This window comes from Ostrea edulis, chromosome 5 (assembly GCF_947568905.1).
Source record: "Ostrea edulis chromosome 5, xbOstEdul1.1, whole genome shotgun sequence".
NCBI classification, from domain to species: Eukaryota; Metazoa; Mollusca; class Bivalvia; order Ostreida; family Ostreidae; genus Ostrea; species Ostrea edulis.
Genome location: NC_079168.1, coordinates 88,313,100 through 88,327,812, shown reverse-complemented (window position 1 = coordinate 88,327,812; position 14,713 = coordinate 88,313,100). Strand labels below are relative to the sequence as shown.

Genomic DNA, 14,713 nt, shown 5'->3' with positions numbered 1-14,713 from the left:
AGTATGTTACAACTGGATGCACATAACAACAGGCAAATATATTCATATTCTACCTAGTTTGGGAAGGATTGGTTGGTTGAACCTTCTGCATGTGTGTTTGACATAGCATTTATCTTACCTCCCTTGGCTTGCTGTATAATTTGTAATATAGAATGGATCAGAATTTAACTTTATAATTTCTTAATTAACAAAGTGTAATATGTTAAAATGATGTGACTGTTAAGTCGAGTGAAGACCCTAAATATCTTACAACAACGACTTTGGACATTTAATCCGCCTATTCATTTAACGCGGGAAATATAACCCAGTCGATGTAAACAGTGCGTAGAATTTGTGATCATTTATGTCATACCAGTTGCGATTTTTCCCCCTTTACAATCAAGCCATTATATATGATATGAAAAAGGTTGTCTGGAATTTTAAAACGGTTGTGGTACTTTCCAAACTTATTTTATTTTATTCACGGGGTTGCCATTGACTCAAATGTGTAATCAATTGAGCGAGCTTTGCTTGCTCTAATATAAAGTATAGAATATATAACAATATAACTGAAGTCCTATACTTATTTTTAATAAAAGACATGGATGGACTAGGGGCCCTGTATCTGTCAGATGTAGGGGCCCTGTATCCTGTATATGTCGAATGTATGATGTGGTGATTGCCGTCTCTCTCCACCTCTCTCTTGCCATCCCCACTTTTTACTCTCTCCTCCTCCCTTTTGCCCTCCCCACTTTTTTCTCTTGCCTACCCACTTTTTACTCTCTCCTCCTCCCTCTTGCCCTCCCCACTTTTTACTCTCTCCTCTCTCTTGCCCTCTCCACTTTTTAATCTCTCCTCCTTCCTCTTGCCCTCCCCACTTTTTACTCTCTTCTCTCTCTTGCCCTCCCCACTTTTTACTCTCTCCTCCTCCCTCTTGCCCTCCACACTTTTTACTCTCTCCTTCTCTCTCTTGCCCTCCCCACTTTTTACTCTCTCTCTCTCCTCCTCCTCACTTTTTACTCTCTTTCCTCCTCCCTTTTGCCCTTCCCACTTTTTACTTTCTCCTCCTCCCTCTTGCCCTCCCCATTTTTTACTCTCTCCTCCTCTCTTGCCCTCCCCACTTTTTACTCTCTCCTCATTTCTCTTGCCCTCCTCATTTTTTACTCTCTCCTCCTCCCTCTTGCCCTCCCCACTTTTTACTCTCTCATACTCTTTCGTGCCCTCCCCACTTTTTACTCTTTCCTCCTCTCTCTTGCCCTCCCCACTTTTTACTCTCTCTCTCTCCTCCCCACTTTTTACTCTCTCTCCTCCTCCCTCCTGCGCTCCCCACTTTTTACTCTCTCCTCCTTTCTCTTACCCTCCTCACTTTTTACTCTCTCCTCCTCTCTCTTACCCTCCCCATTTTTACTCTCTCTCCTCCTCCCTCCTGTCCTCCCCACTTTTTACTCTCTCTCTCTCCTCCTCCCTCTTGCCCTCCACACTTTACTCTACTCTCTCTTCCCTACCCCACTTTTTACTCTCCTCTCCCCTCTTGCCCTCCCCACTTTTTACTCTCTCCTCTCTCTTGTCCTTCCCACTGTTTACTTTCTCCTGCTCTCTCTTGCCCTTCCCATTTTTACTCTCTCCTCCTCTCTCTTGCCCTCTCCACTTTTTGCTCTCTCCTCTCTTGTCCTCCCCACATTTTACTCCATCTCCTCCTCCCTCCTGCCCTCCCCACTTTTTACTCTCTCTCCTCTTCCCTCTTGCCCTCCCCACTTTTTACTCTCTCCTCCTTTTTCTTGCCCTCCTCACTTTTAACTCTCTCCTCCTCTCTCTTGCCCTCCCCACTTTTTACTCTCTCCTCCTCTCTCTTGCCCTCCCTACTTTTTACTCTCTCCTCCTCCCTCTTGCTCTCCCCACTTTTTGCTCTCTCTCCTCCTCTCTCTTGCCCTCCCCACTTTTTACTCTCTTCTCCTCTCTCTTGCCCTCCCCATTTTTACTCTCTCTCCTCCTCCCTCCTGTCCTCCCCACTTTTTACTCTCTCTCTCTCTCCTCCTCCCTCTTGCCCTCCACACTTTTTACTCTACTCTCTCTTCCCTACCCCACTTTTTACTCTCCTCTCCCCTCTTGCCCTCCCCACTTTTTACTCTCTCCTCTCTCTTGTCCTTCCCACTGTTTACTTTCTCCTGCTCTCTCTTGCCCTTCCCATTTTTACTCTCTCCTCCTCTCTCTTGCCCTCTCCACTTTTTGCTCTCTCCTCTCTTGTCCTCCCCACATTTTACCCCATCTCCTCCTCCCTCCTGCCCTCCCCACTTTTTACTCTCTCTCCTCTTCCCTCTTGCCCTCCCCACTTTTAACTCTCTCCTCCTCTCTCTTGCCCTCCCCACTTTTTACTCTCTCCTCCTCTCTCTTGCCCTCCCTACTTTTTACTCTCTCCTCCTCCCTCTTGCTCTCCCCACTTTTTGCTCTCTCTCCTCCTCTCTCTTGCCCTCCCCACTTTTTACTCTCTCTCCTCCTCCCTCCTGCCCTCCCCACTTTTTACTCTCTCTCCTCCTCCCTCCTGCCCTCCCCACTTTTTACTCTCTCCTCCTCCTCTCTCTTGCCCTCCCCACTTTTTACTCTCTCTCCTCCTCTCTCTTGCCCTCCCCACTTTTTACTCTCTCTCCTCCTCTCTCTTGCCCTCCCCACTTTTTACTCTCTCCTCCTCTCTCTTGCCCTCCCCACTTTTTGCTCTCTCTCCTCCTCCCTCCTGCCCTCCCCACTTTTTACTCTCTCCTCCTCCTCTCTCTTGCCCTCCCCACTTTTTACTCTCTCTCCTCCTCTCTCTTGCCCTCCCCACTTTTTACTCTCTCCTCCTCCTTCTTGCCCTTCCCACTTTTACTCTCTCTTCTCTCTTGCCTACCCCACTTTTTACTCTCTCCTCCTCCCTCTTGTCCTTCCCACTTTTTACTCTCTCCTCTCTCTTGCCCTTCCCACTTTTTACTCTCTCCTCTCTCTTGCCCTCTCCACTTTTTACCTTCTTCTCCTCTCTCTTACTCTCTCCACTTTTTACTCTCTCTTCCTCCCTCTTGCCCTCTCCACTTTTTACCTTCTTCTCTCTCTTGCTCTCCCCACTTTTTAGAGTGTGACACTCTCTTTATTCTATCAATTTATTGGTACTACCACCCTCTCAATTTTAATGACTCAGTTTTACTCCTTTGCAAAATTCAGGTATCGCATTAGGTATTTCCTCATTGTATAATGAAAAGGTATTGAAGGTTTTTGTCATTGAACATTTTGAATGTTTTATGTTAAAATACAGTATATATTGATTTATGTGGAAATTTTAAAGTAAATGCAAAATTATTTTCTTCACATTTCATAAGATATATTCTGACCTGTGGATCAGATGGAGATGTGAGAATCTGGGAAGGAGCAGAAGACGATGACGCCATCTCCCATCGCACTGGAGACCGGGCCTTCTGCGTTACATTCAAGGTATTTTACTTCAGCAGTTTTCTCTAGAGACAGGACCTTCTGTCATTAAGGTATTTTACACTCATTCAGTAGCTTTCACTAGAGACAGGACCTTCTGTCATTAAGGTATTTTACACTAATTCAGTAGTTTTCACTAGAGACAGGGTCTTCTTACAATAGGGTACTTTACACTAATTCAGCAGTTTTCACTAGAATCAGTTTAAGATTCAAGTTTGTTCAAATGAAGCCATCCCCTCTTCAAAGGGGAGATAATCACAAAAATGCAAAGATATGGAGGGGTCATTTAAAAGTCTTCTCAAAAACAACTAGGCGAGAAAAGTTCACATTTACATGGCAGCTTCATTACATGGTGCAGATTCAAGTTTGTTAAAAGCATGGCCCTTGAGGGTAGTTTAGGGCCACAGTAGGGGATCAAAGTTTTACATGCAGATATAGAGGGGAAAATCTTTGAATGTGGGCCATGGTGACTCAAGTGAGTGATATGGCCTATGGGCCTCTTGTTTTTAAGAAGAATTTGTCAAATTGTAACTACAGAATGATTGATCTTTTTTTATATTTGCAGAATAGTAAATTTTATGTTGCCACCGACACGAACACAGTGCAGGCATTTACTTTTCCCGAGGGTTCTACTGATGGCATTGTGGCAAGATTTACTGCCCCTGTAAACCACATGTGTCTAAACCAAGCGGGAACAACTCTGATAGCTGGATCTAGGTACATGTACAAAGAAGATCCAGCATTCAAGTGTCATTTGTGGATAAGAAATTAAAGAATGTTCTCAGTTCCCCTGTTTTGATTGACAAGGAAGTACATACTTTGAATAAAAGACCTTTGTACTTTAGATATAAAACATGGAAGTGTGAAATTTTCTTCACTTTTTCGTAACATCATTAAAAAGAATTAAATTTGTTATATTCCAGTGACTTCACAATCAAAATTGTCAACATTGCTACAGGGGACACTAAAAAGTGTGTAGGACATGAAGCCCCTGTTTTGAGTTTAGCTTTGGACCCTAAAGAAGAATATCTGGTAAGTGTGATTAAGGATTCTTGTTTCACTTCTGTGTCTCATTTTTTAGCTCACCTTAGCCAAAGGCTCAAGTGAGCTTTTCTGATCAAAATTTTCCGTTGTTTAGTGTCGTCGGCATAAAGTTTTCACATTTTCATCTTCTTCTCCAGAACCACTGGGCCATTTTCAATCAAACTTGACAAAAAGCATCCTAAGATGAAATTTGTTAATATGAAAGGTCATACTCTTCTACTAGGGCTTGTGATAATTAATGAATTTTTAGTCGTTACCTTGGGGGGAAAAAATCTGAACCAACCTGCCTGTGTAATGATAGGTTTACTCAAGCTTGTTTATTACTAGGAATTGCTGCTCACATGAGTGATGTGGCCCATGGGTTTCATTTTGCATTTTATTTAAGGAAATTCAGATTGATGTATGAATTTTGTTGAAAATTAAGAGCAGAAGAATGATGTACCGGGAGGAATTGTTTGGCATTGTACTGCACTGCTCTTTATAGGCCTCATCCAGTTGTGATGGTTGTGTGAACGTGTGGAGTGTGGAAAATCAAGAAAAGGTCAAGAAGTTGCAAATCCTTCCAAAGTTCAGTGATGTTAGGTATAATTGGATGTCATGGCTGGGCATTTTTTACAATTATATTTTAATTATCAGAATATTTTTTTGTGTGTGTGTACAATTTTTATAATTATTTTTTTCATGAAACAGTTTGACCAAAGGATTGTGCAGACTGTGTTGGCAAAAAGATGGAAAGGTAAGAATATTTGTCTATAGAAGACCTAGAAGAAAGCTAAGTGCTTAATTTTCACTCCTAATGATGTTTGAACATTACATTTTACTACAGGTATCAAGAACATGTCCATCAAACTTTCATATATGAATATGGAAATTATGTCACACATAAACACACACAGGTAGATTATTGTATAAGGTTAAAGAATACAGAGATTGAAATTTCAGTTCCTGTATGTTCCCATGGAGACCGAAATCCAGATCTATGAACGAGCCTCCTGGACGAAATGTGGGTCTCTAGAGGACAGTCGGTTTTCTGGGGTGAGTAGCCCCAATTCATTTAAATGACACTGAAATGAATTCAATACAGAAAATAGTGCACAGTTTGGAATTCAAGTGATTTTATTTAACAACTTGCTTAATCCAGGTTAATACAATGTAAGTGTTTTCATTGATTTGGTTTCAATTTCAACATAACAAGACACACAAGTGACCTTGAGAATCGCAAAAAGATGTATCCTGTATATAGTGTGTATTAATAGTTAAGTAGCATTCAAGTATATGATATTTATATATATACTGTTTTGTGTGTAGGTGTACTCGAGTATATGATGTCTGTATACTGTTTTGTTTGCAGGTGTACTCGAGTATATGATGTCTATATACTGTTTTGTTTGTAGGTGTACTCAGTATATGATATGTATATACTGTTTTGTGTGCAGGTGTACTCGAGTATATGATGTCTATATACTGTTTTGTTTGTAGGTGTACTCGAGTATATGATGTGTATATACTGTTTTGTTTGTAGGTGTACTCGAGTATATGATGTGTATATACTGTTTTGTTTGCAGGTGTACTCGAGTATATGATGTCTATATACTGTTTTGTTTGTAGATGTACTCAAGTATATGATGTCTATATACTGTTTTGTTTGTAGGTGTACTTGATTATATGATGTGTATATACTGTTTTGCAGCGATTTTTTTCTACCTACTGGTACTGGTACCCATTCGATTGGGAAAAATAGCGTCAAAATCGAACAAATTGGGAATTTTCTACAGATGTTTCAGCAAATGATTTTAACTTAAAGAAAAGAAAAAAAGAGAACAAAACAAGAACTATTCATCTCTTTACAAACTTTTTACGGTAATATTTGCTATTGTGAGACATAAGGAATCGCTGTAGGCTTGTTTTAGAATCGCTGTAGCTCTACAAAAACACGCGCACTGCCATGATCTGTACTTTCGATTTAATACCGGAAGTGAACATTTTAGTTAACTTGTACAACGTTTCAGACTAAGTAAATTACGATGTCAGCGGTCTATTTTTCGGAAAGTAAGTTGGGAATTTTTAGTCTCAAAATTGGGAAAAATCAACGGTTTTTGGCATTGGGAATGGTACCGTTTATCGGTACCAGTTATATAAGGGGAAAAAATCGCTGGTTTTGTTTGCAGGTGTACTCGAGTATATGATGTTTATATACTGTTTTCTTTGCAGGTGTACTCGAGTATATGATGTGTATATACTGTTTTGTTTGCAGGTGTACTCGAGTATATGATGTGTATATACTGTTTTGTTTGTAGGTGTACTCGAGTATATGATGTCTGTATACTCTTTTGTTTGTAGGTTTACTCAGTGTTGGATGTTTCTGCTGATGGGGATTACCTGGCTGCGGGATGCTATGATGGACACATTTTGGTGTATAATCTTAAAACTAACGCCTGTGTAGATAGGTATGAAAGGGCTATACAAATTGTTTCAAAGTTTTATAATTCTTTAAAACTAGATTAAAGACCCGCTTCATATTATTCAGAATTACTTTTTGGACATTTAGAATATGATATTCTTTAACAGTATTTGTAAAAAAAAAAAAATCTTCCATAGTCCATTGGTCCATTGTAGGGTACAAACCACTCTACCAATATAAAATTTTGAACTACCCTCCTTGTATGTCTGAACCGTGTGCAATGCATTTATAAAATTAAAAATCCTGTTACTAGTGGGAAAATTCTTTTTGTTTAATGGTGGTGTGTTACATTAAAAGATTAGAATTCATTGAGACATAAAAAGATATATAAATCACTCCAAGTGCAAAAAAATATATGAATCACATTCCTTCTTTTGTAAGGATAATTTCAGTCTCAGTACGCCTCAATTAGACAAGAGTATAAAGTTCCTGTTTTTCAATAAAGTGCAGGTATTTTTTTTTTTTTTTTTATTTCATGATGAAAACACACACTTTTACTGGGATTCTTCTTTATGCAGTGCATAAAGCTTCATAAAGAATTTTTTGTTTGCTCTTGCCCAGCCAACTGAAATAAATCTCACCTTTTTATTTGCATTTTCTTACATCAGAAGTTTTCGTACTGATTCATCCAGAGTATGAAGTTTGTAAGCATCTATACCATTATATCCTCTAGAACCCATTTGGAGTGTTTTTCAAAAACTTCTTCAAGAAAAATACAAATTTGTCTTCCATCCTATTCTTATTTTAAATATAGTCAGATGAGGGAATCGAAAGAATCAAAAGATATTTTTAAAGATGATACAAGATTATTTTTTTTCAGAAAAAACAGTCTTCATAAAAGAAAATAGATACATCTGTTTTGCTAGATGCAGTTATTAAGCCATGATTTGTTTGAATGTAAACAAAATTTAAGAATCATTGCCTTGTCATTTTGCTAATAATTGTTTTCCTGTGAATATTTGCTGGAAATGAAACGTACGTTAAATTTTAGGTTTAAACACGAGAGTGGTCTGTCTATTGTGTCTTTGTCATGGACTCCAAACAACCCAACAGAAATTGCATTCTGTGATGGAGAAGTAAGCAAATCATGAATGAAATTTCTCAATGCGTCTTTCATAGTACATACAGATTGAACAAATTAATGAGAGCTCGACTTTATTTTCATACAGGGTCAGTTGGGACTTCTAAGTGAAATTGAACTTAAAGGTGGAAACCAGGTAAGTTGTAAGTGAGTACTGATAAAATGAGCTTTAAATCGGTAATGGGTATGGACAAGTGTATTGAAAAATGTATTGCTAAGTTATTCACCAGTGATTTGTTTTAAATGTAAATCTGATGAAGTAGTGTTTCTCTTCCCAGCCTGTAGGTGAAATGCGAGTGAAAGAGACAATAGGGATCTTTGAAGATGATGATGATGCTGATTTAGTCCAGGCCACAGATGATCAGGGCAAAGCAGAGGACGTCAATGAAGACAGCAATGACTTGGCACCAATCAGTGCCCTTAAACCTCTTGAAGGTAAATATCAAAACTTACAGATCATATTAGTAAAGAGCCAACCAGTGCCCTAAAACCTCTTGATGGTAAATACTGTAGCTTACAGATCCAACCAGTGCCCTAACACTGCTCACTGATGTACAGAATAACATAACTTACAGATCTAATCAGTACCCTAACACTGATGTACAGAATAACATAGCTTACAGATCCAATCAGTACCCTAACACTGATGTACAGAATAACATAACTTACAGATCCAATCAGTGCCCTAACACTGCTCACTGATGTACAGAATAACATAACTTAAACAGCCAACCAGTTCCCTAAAACCTCTTGATAGTATTTATATATAAAAGTCTCTTTTTTTGAAGTAAAATAAAAAAAAATACTCTAAACACTTTCTAGAAATATTTCGACCGGGTTACCGGTCTTCTTCAGTCATGTTTATTATAGGATTAAACATTCTTTTTGAAGAATTTATTGATGTGTAAACTCCGGACATTTTACTCACAAACTGAATAAAATGTTATGTTAAGTTTGTGAGTAAAATGTCCGGAGTTTACACATCGATAAATTCTTCAAAAAGAATGTTTGATTCTTATAATTCCAATTGATTCACTTTATTAACAATTGCAAAAATTTGAATAGTTTCCCCGCATTATGTTATTTGTTTTCAGGCATATATGAATACATCGCGTTTTCGGATTTATTGATGTATAAACTCTTGTTCAGCTTTATTTTTGTCCAATCAAAACAATTGTAATAAATAACATTGGAATTATTTATCTATATCTACATTATCTATCTATATATATATCATAACTTACAGAGCCAATCAGTGCCCTGAAACTGCTCATGATATATAATATATAGATCCAATCATTGTCCTTAAACTGTTGATAGCTTACAGATCCTTACCGTGACTTCTAGATGGTAAATATTGTAGCTTATAGAGCCAATATGTTCCCTATCACTTCTAAATGTTAAATATCGTAGAGGTAATATTAAAGTGCCCTAGCACTTCTAGATGGTAAATATCGTAGAGGCAATATTAAAGTGCCCTAGCACTTCTAGATGTTAAATATCGTAGCTTACAGAATCTAACAAGAGGTTACCAGTAATAAAGATTGAGATCGATATTCAGAAAATGTAAACAACAAAGAAAAAAACATGTGCTGTATTGAGTTGACGGACAATTCATGATTAAAAAAATTCAGTTTTTACTTACAAGAGGGTTAATGTCAAATTCCTAAAACTTTCTTCAAAAAATGGTCACCGACCTGCACGCTGATCAACATGTATGCAAGTACATTCAATAAGTATTCAGATAGGGGGGGGGGGGGGGGGTAGTTCAGAAACAAACACTAATTGTCCTATGCTTCCATTGATTTGATACCATTTATACAGACAAAATTAGATATTTTATCCTTAAACACTACAATGCAGAAGAACCTTATATTGACGTATTTATGAACATGATGAAGAACCTTATATTGACGTATTTATGAACATGATGAAGAACCTTATATTGACGTATTTATGAACATGATGAAGAACCTTATATTGACGTATTTATGAACATGATGAAGAACCTTATATTGACGTATTTATGAACATGATGAAGAACCTTATATTGACGTATTTATGAACATGATGAAGAACCTTATATTGACGTATTTATGAACGTATTTATGAACATGATGAAGAACCTTATATTGACGTATTTATGAACATGATGAAGAACCTTATATTGACGTATTTATGAACATGATGAAGAACCTTATATTGACGTATTTATGAACATGATGAAGAACCTTATATTGACGTATTTATGAACATGATGTAAAACCTTATATTGACGTATTTATGAACATGATGAAGAACCTTATATTGACGTATTTATGAACATGATGAAGAACCTTATATTGACGTATTTATGAACATGATGAAGAACCTTATATTAAACGTGTTCATGTTCATTTATGCTTGTAATTTATTGGTTACAGCCGGTAGTCATACTTGTCACCTGGTCTGACATTTCAGTATTTATTGCATGGTTCTTAATTGACAGGTGTTAGGGAGATCAATTTTACAGCCATTTGAAGGAACTTCACAGTCTATTTCATGTGTTTGTGTTATGATTTTTATTTTTTTTTTTTTTTTGTCGGAGTGAAACAAATAAGAACACCAAGCCATTTTTTTTGTTTTTGTTTAGATGACTTGGAATCGGAGAATGGTGAAGTTCAGCCAGTGCTCCCAGCTCCCACGGTGATAGAGAGGCCAGGGTTTACACCTACACGCCCACAGCCTGCGTTCCAGTCGGGATCCACCCCTGTCCATCTGTCCAGCAGATTTATGGCTAGTATATTAGATGATTGTTACAAATGTAGTGCCATCAATCAAATTAGCATAAACCTCAAATTATATGTAATTTAAAGAGAGAGAAATGTCGTTTTACTTACACAGAAAATGTGTTATCTTTTAATCTACTAATATTTTATATTCTTTAAAGTAAAGTAGCATTGATAAGGAAAGTAACTCTGTAAATGACTTGTTTTAAATTTAGTACATTTTGAACAGGACTGATTTCCCACTCAGAGGGAACACTGTATATTGTGCTGCAATAACTTTGATGTCGACATCTTCATAGGTGGATTCTTTACTGTATATGTGTGTATAACTGTTGTCTATCTCTGTAGATGTGGAACACTGTGTGTGTATAACTGTTGTCTATCTGTAGATGTGGAACACTGTGTGTGTATAACTGTTGTCTATCTGTAGATGTGGAACACTGTGTGTGTATAACTGTTGTCTATCTGTAGATGTGGAACACTGTGTGTGTATAACTGTTGTCTATCTCTGTAGATGTGGAACACTGTGTGTGTATAACTGTTGTCTATCTGTAGATGTGGAACACTGTGTGTGTATAACTGTTGTCTATCTGTAGATGTGGAACACTGTGTGTGTATAACTGTTGTCTATCTGTAGATGTGGAACACTGTGTGTGTATAACTGTTGTCTATCTGTAGATGTGGAACACTGTGTGTGTATATAACTGTTGTCTATCTGTAGATGTGGATCACTGTGTGTGTATAACTGTTGTCTATCTCTGTAGATGTGGAACACTGTGTGTGTATAACTGTTGTCTATCTGTAGATGTGGAACACTGTGTGTGTATAACTGTTGTCTATCTGTAGATGTGGAACACTGTGTGTGTATAACTGTTGTCTATCTGTAGATGTGGAACACTGTGTGTGTGTGTGTATAACTATTCTCTATCTCTGTAGATGTGGAACACTGTGTGTGTATAACTGTTGTCTATCTGTAGATGTGGAACACTGTGTGTGTATAACTGTTGTCTATCTGTAGATGTGGAACACTGTGTGTGTATAACTGTTGTCTATCTGTAGATGTGGAACACTGTGTGTGTATAACTGTTGTCTATCTGTAGATGTGGAACACTGTGTGTGTATAACTGTTGTCTATCTGTAGATGTGGAACGCTGTGTGTGTATAACTGTTGTCTATCTCTGTAGATGTGGAACACTGTGTGTGTATAACTGTTGTCTATCTGTAGATGTGGAACACTGTGTGTGTATAACTGTTGTCTATCTGTAGATGTGGAACACTGTGTGTGTATAACTGTTGTCTATCTGTAGATGTGGAACACTGTGTGTGTATAACTGTTGTCTATCTGTAGATGTGGAACACTGTGTGTGTATAACTGTTGTCTATCTGTAGATGTGGAACACTGTGTGTGTATAACTGTTGTCTATCTGTAGATGTGGAACACTGTGTGTGTATAACTGTTGTCTATCTCTGTAGATGTGGAACACTGTGTGTGTATAACTGTTGTCTATCTCTGTAGATGTGGAACACTGTGTGTGTATAACTGTTGTCTATCTGTAGATGTGGAACACTGTGTGTGTATAACTGTTGTCTATCTGTAGATGTGGAACACTGTGTGTGTATAACTGTTGTCTATCTGTAGATGTGGAACACTGTGTGTGTATAACTGTTGTCTATCTGTAGATGTGGAACACTGTGTGTGTATAACTGTTGTCTATCTGTAGATGTGGAACACTGTGTGTGTATATAACTGTTGTCTATCTGTAGATGTGGATCACTGTGTGTGTATAACTGTTGTCTATCTGTAGATGTGGATCACTGTGTGTGTATAACTGTTGTCTATCTGTAGATGTGGAACACTGTGTGTGTGTGTGTGTATAACTATTCTCTATCTCTGTAGATGTGGAACACTGTGTGTGTATAACTATTGTCTATCTCTGTAGATGTGGAACACTGTGTGTGTATAACTGTTGTCTATCTGTAGATGTGGAACACTGTGTGTGTATAACTGTTGTCTATCTGTAGATGTGGAGCACTGTGTGTGTATAACTATTCTCTATCTCTGTAGATGTGGAACACTGTGTGTGTATAACTGTTGTCTATCTGTAGATGTGGAACACTGTGTGTGTATAACTGTTGTCTATCTGTAGATGTGGAACACTGTGTGTATAACTGTTGTCTATCTGTAGATGTGGAACACTGTGTGTGTATAACTGTTGTCTATCTCTGTAGATGTGGAACACTGTGTGTGTATAACTGTTGTCTATCTGTAGATGTGGAACACTGTGTGTGTATAACTGTTGTCTATCTGTAGATGTGGAACACTGTGTGTGTATAACTGTTGTCTATCTGTAGATGTGGAACACTGTGTGTGTATAACTGTTGTCTATCTGTAGATGTGGAACACTGTGTGTGTATAACTGTTGTCTATCTGTAGATGTGGAACACTGTGTGTGTATAACTGTTGTCTATCTGTAGATGTGGAACACTGTGTGTGTATAACTGTTGTCTATCTCTGTAGATGTGGAACACTGTGTGTGTATATAACTGTTGTCTATCTGTAGATGTGGATCACTGTGTGTGTATAACTGTTGTCTATCTGTAGATGTGGAACACTGTGTGTGTATAACTGTTGTCTATCTCTGTAGATGTGGAACACTGTGTGTGTATAACTGTTGTCTATCTGTAGATGTGGAACACTGTGTGTGTATAACTGTTGTCTATCTCTGTAGATGTGGAACACTGTGTGTGTATAACTGTTGTCTATCTGTAGATGTGGAACACTGTGTGTGTATAACTATTGTCTATCTGTAGATGTGGAACACTGTGTGTGTATATAACTGTTGTCTATCTGTAGATGTGGAACACTGTGTGTGTATAACTGTTGTCTATCTGTAGATGTGGAACACTGTGTGTGTATAACTGTTGTCTATCTCTGTAGATGTGGAACACTGTGTGTGTATAACTGTTGTCTATCTCTGTAGATGTGGAACACTGTGTGTGTATAACTGTTGTCTATCTGTAGATGTGGAACACTGTGTGTGTATAACTGTTGTCTATCTCTGTAGATGTGGAACACTGTGTGTGTGTATAACTGTTGTCTATCTCTGTAGATGTGGAACACTGTGTGTGTATAACTGTTGTCTATCTGTAGATGTGGAACACTGTGTGTGTATAACTATTGTCTATCTCTGTAGATGTGGAACACTGTGTGTGTATAACTGTTGTCTATCTGTAGATGTGGAACACTGTGTGTGTATAACTGTTGTCTATCTGTAGATGTGGATCACTGTGTGTGTATAACTGTTGTCTATCTGTAGATGTGGAACACTGTGTGTGTATAACTGTTGTCTATCTGTAGATGTGGATCACTGTGTGTGTATAACTGTTGTCTATCTGTAGATGTGGAACACTGTGTGTGTATAACTGTTGTCTATCTGTAGATGTGGAACACTGTGTGTGTATAACTGTTGTCTATCTGTAGATGTGGAACACTGTGTGTGTATAACTGTTGTCTATCTGTAGATGTGGAACACTGTGTGTGTATAACTGTTGTCTATCTGTAGATGTGGAACACTGTGTGTGTATAACTGTTGTCTATCTGTAGATGTGGAACACTGTGTGTGTATAACTGTTGTCTATCTGTAGATGTGGAACACTGTGTGTGTATAACTGTTGTCTATCTGTAGATGTGGAACACTGTGTGTGTATAACTGTTGTCTATCTGTAGATGTGGAACACTGTGTGTGTATAACTGTTGTCTATCTGTAGATGTGGAACACTGTGTGTGTATAACTGTTGTCTATCTCTGTAGATGTGGAACACTGTGTGTGTATAACTGTTGTCTATCTGTAGATGTGGAACACTGTGTGTGTATAACTGTTGTCTATCTGTAGATGTGGAACACTGTGTGTGTATAACTGTTGTCTA

The 14,713-nt window shown here is 37.9% G+C and overlaps 1 protein-coding gene across 1 annotated transcript in view; it reads left to right on the top strand.

The window, feature by feature from the left end:
* LOC125649408 (WD repeat and HMG-box DNA-binding protein 1-like) overlaps positions 1-14,713 on the top strand; it is a 39,336-nt gene that overhangs the window by 639 nt on the left and 23,984 nt on the right. The window contains exons 2-12 of the mRNA XM_048876944.2: positions 3,324-3,435; positions 3,998-4,149; positions 4,356-4,464; positions 4,961-5,058; positions 5,167-5,212; positions 5,419-5,511; positions 6,817-6,923; positions 7,929-8,013; positions 8,107-8,154; positions 8,297-8,453; positions 10,651-10,793. Coding sequence (XP_048732901.2) covers positions 3,324-3,435; positions 3,998-4,149; positions 4,356-4,464; positions 4,961-5,058; positions 5,167-5,212; positions 5,419-5,511; positions 6,817-6,923; positions 7,929-8,013; positions 8,107-8,154; positions 8,297-8,453; positions 10,651-10,793 — 1,150 coding nt within the window. The remainder of the gene's footprint in view (positions 1-3,323; positions 3,436-3,997; positions 4,150-4,355; positions 4,465-4,960; positions 5,059-5,166; positions 5,213-5,418; positions 5,512-6,816; positions 6,924-7,928; positions 8,014-8,106; positions 8,155-8,296; positions 8,454-10,650; positions 10,794-14,713) is intronic.